Source organism: Cetorhinus maximus, chromosome 3, assembly GCF_964194155.1.
Source record: "Cetorhinus maximus chromosome 3, sCetMax3.hap1.1, whole genome shotgun sequence".
NCBI classification, from domain to species: Eukaryota; Metazoa; Chordata; class Chondrichthyes; order Lamniformes; family Cetorhinidae; genus Cetorhinus; species Cetorhinus maximus.
In genome coordinates, this window is record NC_135881.1 from 97,630,885 (window position 1) to 97,646,841 (window position 15,957).

Below are 15,957 nucleotides of genomic sequence, written 5' to 3' on the forward strand. Positions count from 1 at the left end.
CTTCCAGAGTATCTCGTACATGCCGACATAATCTGCTTCTGGTGGTTGCAGACCAGCTGCACGTTTAGTGAGAAGGGCCCCTTCCTGTTAATTAATTGTAGTGCCTCCTGATAGGGAGATCTTAAAGCCATATGAATGCAGCCTAAGGCACCCTGCACCTGTGGGAATCCGGAGATATCTGCAAATCCTATTGCTCTGGCAGTCTCGCTGGCTTCATTTAGGAAGAACTGGGCATAATTGTGCGCCTTTCTAAATATGGCGTCCGTTACCCCCTTGGACACACTTGTGAGCAGACGCTTCAGAAATCTCAGAGGGTTCCCAGTGGAGCCCTGGAAGGAGCCACTCGCGAAGAAGTTCAGAGCGGCGGTGACTTTGAGAGACACCGGCAACGGATGGTCTCCCAGTCCCTGCGGCATTAACTCCTCCCAGAGAAGTGAGCCACCACATCCCTCGACCTGCAGAGGCATCTACGGCACTGTCTTTCGCTCATCTGGAGGAATGAGAGGTGTCTTCTGTACACCCTTGGTCTTGCAAAACGCCTATGCACAATTCCTCTGGCCGACTCAGCTTCTGTGTGTTGAGTGGGTCCCGCTGGCCTTTGATCATTAGGGTGAGGATCTTGCCTTTGCCCAGCCTTGCAACAATGGGCCCTTCTCCTCCTCCTTTGATGCCTGATTTCCAGGATGAACACAGCGTTTCCTGCTCCATCCATCCATGCCCTCGTGCTCGTCCCTGCGAAGCAATGAACAGAAACATGAATGAACGTAAGCCTGCAAGGGTCACCTTGCCTTTGTTACTGAGGAAGTCTGTGTGGAGCCCATGGGTTCCTATCATCCCAGCCATTACATCCCCACTTAGCCTCTTTGCAACCCCCACCCCCGCAACCCCCCCCCGCCCCCCCAAAAAAAAAATGACACGTTTGACAGTACTTTGACACGGGCTTGGATGTCAATGAGTTCATCCAGGCGGCAGAAGCCGCACTAGGGGCACTGTCAGACTGCATCCTTTGGATTACACCGCAATCCCAACTTGTAATCATGGTATGATAGTTTTTGGGGGGGTTGGGGGTTCTCATATGGAATACGCCAACTGCAAGGTTTCGAGGCCTTATGGCCATTAGGCAGGTGCATTTTGGCCCATGGCCCTTTTCAGTTGGTTCTTCTGACGCTCGGAATTTTTCACAAGAGAAACAAAGGGTCTTTGCAAACCAACTCTACAATGGCCCTAATCGGGATTATACACTCACGTGAATGCGCTGGACGTGTTAAGGCACCACATTCCCTAAGTTGGCGCTTGATTGTTCCAAACATGTCTCGGCTGTGCCTTCATCTCAATTTGGAAAAGCGGAAAATAATTGGGTGCCCCTTTAATCAGCCCACAAGCGCAGTTAACGACTGCTACCACAAGCCCTCCCCTGGCATTTTCTTTCCATACTTGTCTTTTAACCGTGCCATTGGATCAGCTTGAAAAATGGTGGTGCTGAAGTTTTAGTACCAGATCAGTTTTGATCTCCCTCCTGCCCACCCTGTGACTGTCAAGATCCTATCGTGCTGGAGAAGTATCATGTTCAGGCTTCTCTCCCTCCAATCACTCTCCTTCCTCCCTCTCTCATCCTTGATCCCATTGTGATTGTGGTTGATATCTCTGTCCTGCCTCTGAGCCATTTGATGTTGATATCCTGATGCCCAATGTTGTTCTGACCCCTCCCCATCTTGTGGCTTTTTGCACTGTTACTTAGAGATCCCCCCCCACCCCCCTCGCAGGAGACCGAGTGCCTGCCCCTACATTACCTCTTCTCCATCTACAGGTTGCAGACACCTCCCTTGACTGTGACTGTTCCATCTGTGGTTCAGTAAGAGGCCACAAACACCCAGGCCCAACATATGTAAGGGACTGATCATGCCGTGCTCACCATGCTGGGCACGACTGACAAGGTTCTTCCTCTTCCGGGATTGGGACCACTGCAGGCGTCCCAAGCACAGGCATCCCCCCTCCCCCCAAACCCTGGTCTTGTGCCTGTGTGCATCATTCCCCAGTCTCCCTCTCTCCACGCACGCACGCCCCCCCCCCCCCCAGTCAAGCCTTTGCTATCCAGACCCTTCCCTCGCCTCCCAACCCTCCCTCCCCCAGCCTTCCCACTGGTCTCAAACGGTAAGCCTTAGCTCAGAGACCCCCATGCCTCCTCGCTGGCCTTGCCAGTGCAGCCTGGCATGGAGTTGGAGCAGCATCGAGCGCAGCACAGTGGAACATACCTTGAGGTCACGAGTGAAGTGGTGCTCGCCGTGTACACATTATTTATATCCGATCATGAATCATGCTTGTCTAATTAGCCACAGCTTTGACCCTATGATCTGGTGTTGGGGGCATAATTCTGGTGAGATGCCTTTATTAGGAGCATTCATGGTTTTTAAATGAATGCAAAAGCAGTTCCCAACATGGCGTGGTGAGCTGCCCGACCCGCCATGAAAGTGGGGCATGAACAATCGCAAACTTTTTTTACGATGGCAGGAAACCGACTTTTGGCTCTCTGCCACGTTTTCCTGTTCCATTTGCCTTGCTGGCGGGACCGGAAAATCCCACCCCATATTTTTGCACACGATTTTCCTTATTTCCACATGTTCTTTAGAGATTACAGCTGAAAACTATGGAACCTTAAAACATTTTAATAAATTGTAAACTTTTTAAGGCAATTGAAAACTGTAATTGATTTCTGTCAAAATGCCTTTGAACTACTTAACTGAAAATTAAATTATTCACTGATGTACAAGACCTACTGAGTTTTTCCAGGTAGTTTTGTTTTTGTTACAAACTTTGTTCATTATTTTATTGTATTTCAATCTTTTTAAATCTAGGAACAATTAGATGTGGCACTGTCAAAAACCTGCAAGCACTTTGAAGTCGGTCATTATACTAAGGTCCAACTTGCGTACAGATTGCTGGGAAAAACACAGGTAAATGCAATTTAATGTTGTGGTGTTTGTATTTTTTAAAAAAAGATCTTTATCCTTTGGTTGACTTCATGGCGTTTACCTTTCTTTTATTCTTTCATGTGATGTGTTGTTGGCAAGGCTAGCATTTGTTGCCCATCCCAAATTACCCTTGGCCTGAGGGGCTTGCCAGGCACTTCAGAATCAACCACACTGCTGTGGGTTTGGAATCACATGGTTAAGAGCAGCAAATTTCTTTCCCTAACGGACCTCAGTGAATCAGATGAGCTTTTGCGGCAATCTGCTGTAGTCACCACCCGCTTTCTGTACCTCATCCAGATAAGGGTCTGGAGTTTCATCAACATTTGCACCCAATTCGATGTTCAATCTTGGCACACAAACCAGTTATGCACCTTAAAAGATTGTGGAATTCTGGGCATACTTGAGTTAAGTGTATAACTACAATGCACCCCTTGATCTTTCACATCTGCTCATCAAACCCTTTGCTTGAACAAATTTTCACCCACAAAATTGGCCACACTTCCAACGTTCAAAGGTGAATGTTCTCCAATTATGTTTGATAGTGGGGCACTCAATATTGCAATAAAATTTTCAGACGCACAGGTGTCTGTGATCATGTGAAGCAAGTGCATACCTGCTCATCTGGAGGGAATTGACATCTCCACCTTTTGCTGCTGAAGAAAGCTATTTTACAGGTGCTTTTTAAATTAAAATAGAATTTTATGGCTCTGTACTATACTGGAGGAGGTGGAAGAGAACCAGAGGCAGGGAGGCCACAAGAACAAACTGCACCCCATTTGCTGGAACCTAGCTTGGAGTGTCTTTGATATTGACTGACATTGCAGAAAATGTCTGAGGAGCTGACTGTGTCCCCTCTGAGCTTCAAAAAGGATATAATCAGCTGACCGTGCAACTCTTCCGAAATGATTTGCAGCATGCTGTAGACCCTTCACAGTGGAAACGAAAGGTGGCCTTGGCTCGCAAGCTTTGTGACTGGATCCTTCTTAACATCTTTAGGGGCCTGTGCCGGATCAATCAAGGGGCAGTAAAGGAGGGTAATTGAAAGTGAATGATGACCTGCTCCAGAGCGCAGGAAAGTTAATTAAATTTGGATTACCTGCTGTTGAGTAAAGGTTCTGGGCATTACTACAGAATGGCTTGCTTCTCCAGAGTGTGTGGAGCGAATTACGGAGGGCTTCCCTGCAGAACCTGAAAAGCTACATGAATCGAAGAAATGAACACTGAGGGAGCAATGCTATGCTAATGGATAGAAGAGCTCAGAGAGGGAAGGTCAGGTGAGGCTAGAGTATGGGGAAAATATTGTTACGGGGAAGGAATGAAAGTTTAAAAGGTGGATAGAAGCTGAAGGAAGATTAGAAACCGGAAATGGCTGGGGGATGAGCAAAGAATTGTACAAATAATTAGAGCATTGGGAGAAGCATGTAAGGCAAGTTTAGAGGCTTGAAGGAAGGCAGAAGGGGTTGGGGACAAGGAGCCTAAGGAAGGAGTGAACAGTACCCCTAAAATGAAAAACCGCTGCTATAATTTACTTTTTGGCACCTCTGCTAGTTAAAGCTTCACTTGAGAATTTGATGATTCCTAAATTAGATGAGCCCTAATGGCAGAATAGGAAACCTATAACTGAACAGGTAAAGTTTAGTTAATGAAAATATTGACACATTGAATGCATGGTAGACATTGTCTATATTCAACAAATTAACCACCATCAGCACCACCACATATTTACATAGCACCTTTTAACGTAACAAAACATCCCACAATGCTTCACACAGTAAAACTAAACAAAGAAAATATGACTCCGAGCCATGTAATGAAATATTTGGTCAGATTACTAAAAGCTTGGTTGAAGAGAGGGAAGTGAGATAGAGAGAGACAGAGAGATAAAGGGAGGGAATCCTGGAGGTTAAGGCCAAGGCAACTGAAGATGAGGTACCAATGGTGGAGTAATTAAACCCTGATATGCTGAAGAGGCTAGAATTAGAGGAGTGAAGATATCTCGAGAGGATTCTGGGGCTAGAGGAGAATACAGAGATGGGGTGGGGTGCAGTCATGAAGGGATTTGAAAACAAGGATGAGAATCCTTAAAATCAGCCAGGAACCAATGTAGATCATGAACGTGGGTGATAGGAGAATGGGACTTTGTGCAAGTTGACATGGAGAGCAGAGCTTTGGATGACCAAGTGTACGGAGAATAGAATGTGGGAGACCAGCCAGGAATGCATTGGAATAGCCAAGTCTATAGGTAACAAAGGAATGATTAAGGGTTTCAACAATAGATGAGCTGAGACAGATGAGGTCAGGCAATGTTATGAAGGGGGAAATAGACTCTCTTAGTGACGACGCAAATATAAGGTTGGTATTTCATCTCGGGGTCAAATGTGTTACCAAGGTTGCAAACAGACTGGCTTAACCTCAGACCTGTCGCCAAGGAGAGGGTTGGATTCTGTAGCTACGGAATGGAGGAGAGACAGAAATCAATGACTTCAGTCTTTCCAATATTTAATTGGAGGAAATTTCTGCTCATCTAGTACTGGATGGTGGACAAGCAGTCTGAAAATTTAGCAACAGTGGAGGAGTCAAGAAAGGTAGTGGGGAGGTAATGCTGGGTGCCATCAGTGTACATGTGAAAACTAACACTGTGCTTTTGGATAATGTTGGGCAGCATGTAAATGAAGAAATAGGAGGGGGGGGGCAAGGATTGATCCTTGGGGTCAGTGGAGATAACAGTGCAGGAACAGGAAGAGAAGCCATTGCAAGTGAATCTCTGGCTAGGGTTGGATAGTTGAGAATGGAACCAGTTGGACGACAGTGAAGAGCCATTGGAGGAGGATGGTATGATTAGCGGTGTCAAAGGCACCCAAGTTCCTCAATTTGCTGAGAATGGAGCACAATTTTATAATTTGCTACTTAAAGTAGTATCTCAAATAGATTGTTATATAGGCAAGAATGATGCAGTTTAAAAATAGGTAAAGGCAAGAGGGGAATAATTTTATTGCACAAGGGTGAGGGATTCTTCTTGGAAGAATAATACTTTCAAGGTCTTCCACTTCTACAGATGCAACCGAAGTACAAACAGAGAACAATAACCATTACCATTTCCCATATCTCCCTATAGCCTTATTAGCAAGATTGCCATTTAATAATGAATTATTACTGATTTTGTGCTGCAGACAATTTTGGAGTTCAGTGAATGTGATTCAATTAATTCTCTTGAAAGCCTTGCAGTCATTAGAATTATCTTTTATTTGTGCAACCTAATGTGAGCTTAGCCAGGTCTGGGCTCACTGGCCCACTCCTGGATCCCATAATACTAGTCTTTTTTGATTTATATCCAGCACAATCTCCCAACAGAACTTGCCCTCCATCTTTGATCATGGAGATAAAATATGAAGCCAAATGTTTTTGGGTCTTAATATTGCCATTAGGAATGTGGTTGCATGGCAGTTTTGATTAGCTGAATGTCTGATGTGCTTATGTCCCACCGAGACAGCACGAAGAAGAAAACAATCCAAAAGAAATTTGTTTTTTCCATATTCTCTTGTTTAAATTCTGCTTTTTTAATGGACAAATGGCTGGACTGGTAAAATGGCTGTTGCTGACCACATGATGGTAGTTCTGGAAGTTTCTGAGCAGTTTAAAATGGACAAAGACCATTAAACCGCTGGAATGTAACATTCCTTACATTGTCTAAACATTTCAGCCAAGCCAACACAAAGGATAGTGGACAAGACATCTGCACCAGCTATGGACAAAGGCAGAGCTATTTGTGACTCCACATCTACAACATTGTGCTAATGGTTCTACTGTTAGCTGCTCAAAACACAATGGCCAGGATTTTCCGTTTGATGGGCAGGCCTGGGAGCAGCTGGAAATGGCTCACTGCTGGCGATCGGCCCCTGACCGCGATTTCACGCTGGATGGCCAATTAACGGCTAGCCAGCATGAAAGGCGCGCTGAGGATCTCAGCGCTGCTGGGGTAGGAGGAGCGCAAGCATGAAAGTCTGCACGTGCATGGGGGAGCACACATTGAAAGCTCCCTGAAGGCACAGAGCTGGCTCAGGGAGCTGAAGAATTATGGATTAAAAAATAAAGATTTTAAAGATGAGAGAAACATGTCCCCACATGTGACTCAGTCACATGCACAGGGACGTATTGAAATGATGTTTAAATTTTTATGTGGATGAGGTTTCCTTAAAAATCCAAAGGTAGCTTGGCCGATTTGCCCGCCTGCCAACCGTAAGGCTGGACGGGCAGTGAAAAATACAGCTTAATTAGTTAATTAATGGACTTAATAACTCTCTTAATTGTTGCGGGTGCTCTGCATACTCTCGTGTGCGCCTGCCGACCTAAATATTGCACAAGTGTGCGATGACGTTGGGATGCTTGCCTGACGTCATGGCGCACTATTTTATACTTGATCGGGCCAGGCGTGCGCCCACCTGCGGGAAGTAAAATCTTGCCCAATGGGCTTTAACAGGGGTCCTCATTAGCTGAATGGTCTGACCCAAAACCACCCTGTCACATGACTGAGACTTGAGCCATTTGAATTGCTTTTAATTATACAGCTTTTGGATTCAGGTCTCCAGGCTATAGCAGCCTGTTTCTGACCTCCCTCTCTCTCAAAGCCTGGTCTCCAGAAAGAACCTGCGTTTTGCCTACAAAGTGAACTAATTCTCAGAGTATAAGAATACTTGCTGCACCTTCATCTGCCTCTGCCTTCAACCGAGCTCCTAGGAAAAGGACTTTGCCAACTGAAAGAACCTTCCTTGGGCAGTGACTTACTGGACTCTGGATTCACATGAAACCTTAACCGCTTTCTTTCCCTTCTTCCTCTTTTATTGTATGTTTTGTGTTGTGTAAAATTAACTGTGCCTCTTATTTTACTTTATCTCGAGCTTGCCATGGGGTTATTAATAGAGGATTGGATCATTACAAAACTGAAAGGCTTGGGGAAAAAACACCACCACTTAAAAGGGGAGATCAATAATCAAAAACACTTTTCTGTTTACGGACGGGCAGTGAGTGGAGAAATCAGGGCTGTTCTAAATTAAATGCCCTCCTGCCCGTAACACTTGGGAAACCCATCTTCATGCTTAAGACTCTCCAAAGTAAGATTATATGGAGACAAATGGAAAGGATCCCAATCCCCAGTGGCAGATCCATTGTAGCTAGTAGAATGGACAACTTATTTGCTGGGAGTACAACTCTAATGGCCGAATAACATGCACATGAGAGCAGCCTAGGATGAATAGTCTATTCCTCGTCAAGTGCCTTGCTTTTGCTTTTGAATTGGAAATGTTTTTTTTTAGTAGGGATGATTTGGGGAGATTTTGTTTCTTAAATTGCTAGTTTGTTTAAAAGAATGTTGATTCTACTACTAATTTAGAATTCAGGGGAGAACTCCCTGTCATCAGAATACTATTCAACTGAATGAAAGAGTTTTCTCATTGAGTTGAAAAGATTTTAAAAACCTTCTTGAAAAGTTAATTGCTAATCAAACTCTTCATTACTGCTATTACAATATGCATTTCAAAACCTTTTTTAAAAAAAATGTTCTATAGACTGCAATGGACCAGCTACACATGCACTTCACTCAGGCGATCCATAACACAGTGTTCCAGGTTGTCCTTGGATACGTGGAGTTGTGTGCAGGAAACTCTGACACCAAGTTTCAGAAGCTCCAATATAAGGACCTTTGCACGGTATGTATTTTATCTTATACAGTGTTACTTTCCTCGCAGAGCAAAAGCTTTATTTATATGCTTAAGCTATTAATACTGCTTTTCAAGGTCGATTCAAGTCATAGAGCAGCAAAATTAATACTGAATATTTAGCGCAAGTAATGTTTAGACCGTGCACATTTCACAATTTCAGATTTAATATTTTTAATAGCTTTTTGATCAGTTTATCTTTTAATATCTGCACGGAATAACTTCTCATACTAAAATTTCTGAAAAGAGTATACATATTCAATCAAGACCTGAGGAAAGATGGTGATTTAATTGCATTGTATAATTCTCATTTCCCTCCATACTCTCTCATGTAATATCCTGGAATGGTGAGATGGCAATTTATTCATTAACCCAGTCTTGCTGTGTTACTGGCCGAGTGAATTGGGTTTACTTGTGTCTTTTCCAATTTTTTGTTATTTGAAGCTAGTCATGGGAGAAAAATCAGGTGAGAATTCATGTTCTGCTACATCAGATGGCACCTTGCTTCCATTTATATTTCTTGTGCAAAAATTGTTTTTTTTCTTATTCTAGCTGTTTGGGACTGCACTCACCTGGTTCCATTCTTATCGATGTAGTTGAAGTCAGGGAATCATGTGCAATGGCTTCTCTTCCCACAGCCACACAGTTGTCTCTGGTGTCTCCCATGGATCTATCCTTATACCCCCTCCCCCATTCTGTTTCTCATCGCATTTGGGGAGGAGAAACACATCAAAGGAGTAGACAAATAGTAGGACTCTAAGAATTGTAGAGAAACAGGAGGTCCTTGGAGTGCATATCCACAGAGCTTTGAAGGACAAGAAGATAAGGTCGTTCAGAAGCTATACGGGATACTTGATTAGCTGAGGTGTAGATTAGAAGAGCAGGGAGGTTATGCTAGAACACTATATATTAAATAAACACTAATGAGGCCACAGCTAGTGTACAGCATACAGTTCTTGTCACTGCATTACAGGAAGGATGTGATTGCACTGAACAGGGTACAGAGAAGACTTGCGAGGATGTTGTAGGAATGGGGAACTTCAACAATGAGGAAAGATTGGATAGGTTAGGTTTGTTTTTGTTTGAACAGGGGTAGCTGAGGGGAGATTTAATTGGGGGGTATAAAATTATGAGAGGCCTAGACAGGGTGGATTTGAAGCACCTATTCCACTCAACACCAGATGGTATAAACTTTAAAGTAATTGGTAGAAGGATTAGAGGGAAATTGAGTTTTTTTCACCCAAAGAGTTGGGAGTCTGGACCTTGTTGCCTGAAAGTGTAGCAGAGGCAGAAATTCTAAGAATCTTAACCATTTAAAAAAAATACTTGGGTATGCACTTGAAATGTTATAATGTTCAAGGCTATGGATCAAGAACTGGAAAGTAAGGTTAGTCTAGATAAATCTTTTTTGGCTGGCACATGCAAGATAGGTTGAATGGCCTCCTTCTGTGCTTTAGATTTTGTATGTTTTTCTGTGTTTCAAATGCAAGCTTGACCAGTTTGTAACTTGTCACTTTGGAGTACCGATTGGCTGAACATCCGGACTAGCAACTCCATGCAGGGTACTTAGAAATAGTTAATCTTTTCTCGAGAATGATCTCAATGAGAGGAGGTGGCGTAGTGGTATTGGAGCTGGCCTAGTAATCCAGAGGCCCAGGGTAATCCTCCAGGGAGGAATTTGAATTCAGTAAAAATCTGGAATTAAAAGTCTTTAATGATGACCAGAAAACCATTGTTGATTGTTGTAAAAACCCTCCCTACCCTTTAGGGAAGGAAATCTGCCGTCCTTGCCTGGCCTGCATGTGACTCCAGACCCACAACAATGTGGTTGACTCTTAATTGCCCTCTGAAATGGCCTAGCAAGCCACTCAGTTGTATCAATCCACTAAAAAGCCTAAAAGGAATGGAACCCTACATCAACTAGACGCTGGAAACGACAGTGACAAACTCGGCCCTGTCGGCCTGCAAAGTCCCCCCTATGAATATCTGGGGGGCTAGTACTCAAATTGGGAGAGCTGTCTCACAGACTAGTCAAGCAACTGCCTGACATAGTCATCCTCAAGGAATCATACCTTACAATGTCCCAGACACCACCATCACCATCCCTGGGTATGTCCTGTCCCTCGGGCCAGCAAAGACAGGAGAGGTGGCTGCACAGTGGTATACAACCAGGAGGAGGTTGCCCGAGGAATCCTCAGCATCAACTCTGGACCCCATGAAGTCTTATGGCATCAGGTCAAACATGGGCAAGGAAACTTCCTGCTGATTACTACGTACTGTCCCTACCCCCTCAGCTGATGAATCAGTACCCCAACACATTGAACAACACTTGGATGAAGCACTGAGGGCATCAAGGGCACAGAATGTACTCTTAATGGCCATCATCAAGAGTGGCTCGGTAGCACCTCCACAGATCGAGCTGGCCGGGTCCTAAAGGACATTGCTGCTAGACTGGGTCTGCGGCAGGTGGTGAGGGAACCAATAAGAGGGAAAAACATAGCTGACCTCATCCTCACCAACCTGCCTGCCGCATATACGTCCGTCCATGACAGTATCAGTAATAGTGACCACCGTACCGTCCTTGTGGAGATGAAGTCCCATCTTTACATTGAGGATATCCTCACCGTGTTGCATGACACTACCACCGTGCTAACTGTGATAGATTTCAAAAAGATCTAGCAACCATGGACAACCATGAAGCACTGTGGGCCAGCAGAATTGTATTCAACCATCATCTGTAACCTCATGGCCCGGCATATCCCCTACTTGTTAAAATTTAATAGTCCAGCGACAATACTACTATGCCATTGCCTCCCCTCCACCATTACCACCAAGCCAGGAGATCAAACCCTGCTTCAATGAAGAGTGCAGGAGAGCATGCCAGGAGTAGCAGCAGGCATACCTAAAAATGAGGTGTCAACCTGGTCAAGCTATAACACAGCACTACTTGCATTCCAAACAGAATAAGCAGCAAGTGATAGACAGAGCTAAGCGATTCCACAATCAATGGATCAGGTCAAAACTCTGCAGTCCTGCCACACCCAGTCACGAATGGTGATGGACAATTAAACAGCTCCCTGGAGGAGGAGGCTCCGCAAATACCTCATCCTCAATGATGGGGGAGCCTAGCACAGCAGTGTAAAAGAAAAGGCTGAAGCATTTGCAACAATCTTCAGCCAGAAGTGCCAAGTGGATGATCCATCTTGGCCTCCTGCAGAGGTCACCAGCAACACAGATGCTAGTCTTCAGCCAATTCGATTCACTCCACGTGATATCAAGAAATGGCTTAAGGCACTGGATACTGAGAAAGCTATGGGCTCTGACAACATTACGGCAATAGTACTCCAGAACTTGCTGTGCCCATAGCCAAGCTGTTCAGGTACATTTACAACACTGGCATCTACCCGGCAATGTGGAAAGCTGTCCAGGTATGCCCTGCCCACAAAAAGCAAGACAAATCCAACCCGGCCAATTACCGCTCCATCAGTCTACTCTCCATCATCACTGAAGTATTGGGAGGGGTCATTAACAGTGCTATCACGTGGCACTTGCTTATCAATAGCCTGCTCATTGACGCTCAGTTTGGGTTCAGCCTAGGGCACTCAGCTCCTGACTTCATTACAGCCTTCGTTCAAACATGGGCAAAAGAGCTGAACTCGTGAGGTGAAAATGGCTGCTCTTGACATCAAGGCAGCATTTGACCGAGTGTGGCATCGAGGCACCTGAGCAAAAGTGGAGTCAATGGGAATTATTGGGGAGAAAACTCTGCTGGTTGTAGTCATACCTAGCACAAAGGAAGATGGTTGTGGTTACTGGAGGTTAATCATCTCAGTTCCTGGATGAGTGAGCTGCCGCAACACTCCAGAAACTTGACACCATCCAGGGCAAAGCAGCCAACTTGACTGGCACCACATCCACAAACATTCACTTCCTCCACCACCAGTGCATAGTAGCAGCAGTGTGTACCATCTACAAGATGCACTGCACGAACTCACCAAGAAATGTTAGACAACGCCTTCCAAACCCACGACCACTGCCATCTAGAAGGACAAGGGTAGCAGAGACATGGGAACACCACCACCTGCGAGTTGCCTTCCAAGCCACTCACCATCCTGACATGGAAATATATCGCCGTTCCTTCACTGTCACTGGGCCAAAATCCTAGAACTCCCTCTCTTCTTAACAGCACAGTGGGTGTACCTATACCACATGGACTGCAGTGGTTTAAGACGGCAGCTCGCCACTACCTTCTCAAGGGCAATGAGGGTTGGGCAATAAACGCTGGCCCAGCCAGCGGTGCCCCCATCCCAAGAATGAATTTTTAAAAAAAAAGGTCTCTGAGTTCATATTCTCATTGAAATGGCCTTTCATTGTTGAAACAAAAACAGAAAATGCTGGGAAAACTCAGTAGGTCTGACAACATCTGTGGAAGAAGGGTCATATGGACTTGAAACATTAACTTTGTTTTTCTCTCTCCACAGATGCTGCCAGACCTGCTGAGTTTTGCCAACATTTTCTCTTTTTTGTTTCAGATTTCCAGCATCTACAGTATTTTGCTTTTAGCCTTTCATAGCTGTTGAAAGTAAAAATATCACCAATGAAGATCTTGGAATTTTTTTTTCCTAAGGGAAGTTTGAATTCACATCAGAATGATTGTTCCTTTTCCCATTGAAATCTGCATTCAGTTGCAATACTAAAAACACCACGGGTTGCAATACTAAAAATGCCACATACCTGGTATGTTGTGTTCATTTTTCATTCATTCCCAACCTGCTTTTTGCGGTGTTGGTTGGTATTGGCAGAAAGTTGGTTTGAATTGGCAGACGGTCAAAGTATGTGCAGTCTAATTGCGCAACTATTAATAGCTGCCAGTAACAATTCATCATCTGAGTTAATAGTTTTAAGAGTTTGTTTTAAAATAACCTCCTTCATCATAATGCAAGTTCAGAACATTTTTTTGGCATTCATACCATGTCGATATTGCGCAAGGGCTTAATTCTATTATGCTCTGTCCAATACAAGTAGAAGCTACGGCATTTCAGTTGTATAAATACAGAAATTTTTAAGATATAAATCAAAAGTTTATGATTTGGTATTGAGTTCAATACTAACTAAACCTTGACTAAATAAATCATAAGAATTTGATATCCTTTGGCATTGCTCATGAAAGGCACAGGGCAGCAGAATGAGAAGACGTTGTTAGTAAACCCTATTGAAATGGAGGGATACGGAACACTTTTGACTTGGGAGAAAGGTGAGAGGGAGAGACATTGATGGAGGAGTTATTTTTTTATTTTTTTAAGGGATGTGAGCATCGCTGGCAGCATTCGATGCCCATCCTTAATCCCTTCGCTAGAAGCATAAGAGTTGCTTGCTGTTGGGGCTTAGTAAGCCCATGTTGCAAAGCAGAAAATGGTTTGACTTGTTCTTTATTTTGCATTTTTGACATCTCACCAATCATGTTGCATAAATTGTTGCTCATCTATTTTATCTCCTCAAATTTCTTATTTCTTTTACTCAATTACATTGCAACAAATTTTTTTTTTTTAGAGATTTAATCACCATGATAGTTCCTCAACCACTCAATTACATGCCCCACAAAATATAATTTTTAATATAAGTACAAAATATTCCAACAGTTCAGAAGAAAAATCACCAAACTTAATCATCCCATCTTCCAATGTAGGGTCAGCTCATCATTACACTGGTTGATTAAAATACCAGTTGAACCAGTGATTACATGATTCAGTAATGTTAAGCCTTCTCAAAATGGGTATTCCAATAATGCTCCAACCAGATTGGAACCAGGTTTATTCCTGCTGATGGAATTTAAATAGTCCAATTCAGAATAACAATCTTTTCCATTTCCTAGTGGTGCGTTATTCTGAATGTACACATTGGAAATGGACACAATGGTGCATGCTTAAATATTTTTACCTGTTTCAATTGGAACAACCAAGCCAGCCTCTTCAACTGCTATCAATATATTTATGAAGAATTATTGAGTGGCATAAGTTACTCAGAGGATTGAGCAGGTGCACTGAAGGGGACACCCCTGCCCCCCACCAATCCCCATCCCAGAGAGGGGTTCGACCCCTGCAGACTGTCAGGAAGGGCTCCAAGCTCTGGAGAGAGCCAGACAGACAGCGGGAAAGGAGAGAGAGGGACAGCTGAGTTTCAGGAGTGCTGTGGGTGAGACACAGAAGTTGTGTTACTCAGGGCTTAATGTGAACATTAGGTGATTTAATGTTATCTAATTTGAATTTATATAGTATTTCTGTTTTATTCAGTGATTTATTTTATTTTGCAAGTTGTTCAGCAAGGAATACACAGTGCTGCACATATATGACACTGTATTTTAACTTGTACATTGGTTTCTCCGGGTAAGACATGTCCGAAGTAACCTAACTCCAGCTTTAACATTGATTCCTCTGCAAATCCACGATTCATTTAAAGTTGCTTCACTTGAAGTCGTGATTTTCAGGAATGCAATCACAACTTTAAGTGAGGTCTTTTTGTTTTTGTAAATTATTCCAAATGTAAGCTTTGTTAATTGGACATTTTTGAACATAAGAGATATTGCTACCATATTGGTTTTGCTCATCAAAAAAAGCTATGCAGCAATATTATAGTAATAAAAATTTTAACAGGACCTATGTTCAGTTAAATCAGCACTTATATTCAGCTGAGTACAAACTGCCAATCTTTGAAAGGGCATTTACGCAAAGCATTTTCCACAAGATGTTTTACAATCCAGACGAGGATAGTACTCTGGAAATTGTACATATGTGGAATCTGAGTTCTGTGTTAGTAGGGATAACTGGATTGGCTTCAGGGTACAGGGTGAGGTTTTATTTTAAATTAAGTTATTGAATAAGCATAGCTAAAGCCTGGCACACATTGTTAATTTTATTTGCAACAATGGTAAATTACGGAAGACTTCATTTATATTGATAAAAATTGACTATCTAGATTCAATGCACCATTCTCTGCCTTCAGTTTTTAAAAATTTTTTCATGGGACATGGGCATCATTGGCTAGGCCAACATTAATATTGCCCATCTCTAATTGTCCTTCAGAACGTTGTGGTGAGCCCCCTTTTTGAACCGCTGCAGTCCATGTGGTGTAGGTACACCCACGGTGCTGTTAGAGAGGGAGTTCCAGGATTTTGACCCAGCGACAGTGAAGGAACGGTGATATATTTCCAAGCCAGGATGGTGTGTGGCTTGGAGGGGAACTTGCAGGTGGTGATGTTCCCATGCATCTGCTGCCCTTGT

The 15,957-nt window shown here is 43.6% G+C and overlaps 1 protein-coding gene across 2 annotated transcripts in view; it reads left to right on the plus strand.

Moving 5' to 3' along the window:
- Nucleotides 1–15,957, plus strand: part of vps50 (VPS50 EARP/GARPII complex subunit) — a 212,965-nt gene that overhangs the window by 80,644 nt on the left and 116,364 nt on the right. For both annotated transcript variants that reach the window (XM_078538745.1, XM_078538746.1), the window contains exons 11-12: nt 2,853–2,951; nt 8,531–8,671. In XM_078538745.1, coding sequence (XP_078394871.1) covers nt 2,853–2,951; nt 8,531–8,671 — 240 coding nt within the window. The remainder of the gene's footprint in view (nt 1–2,852; nt 2,952–8,530; nt 8,672–15,957) is intronic.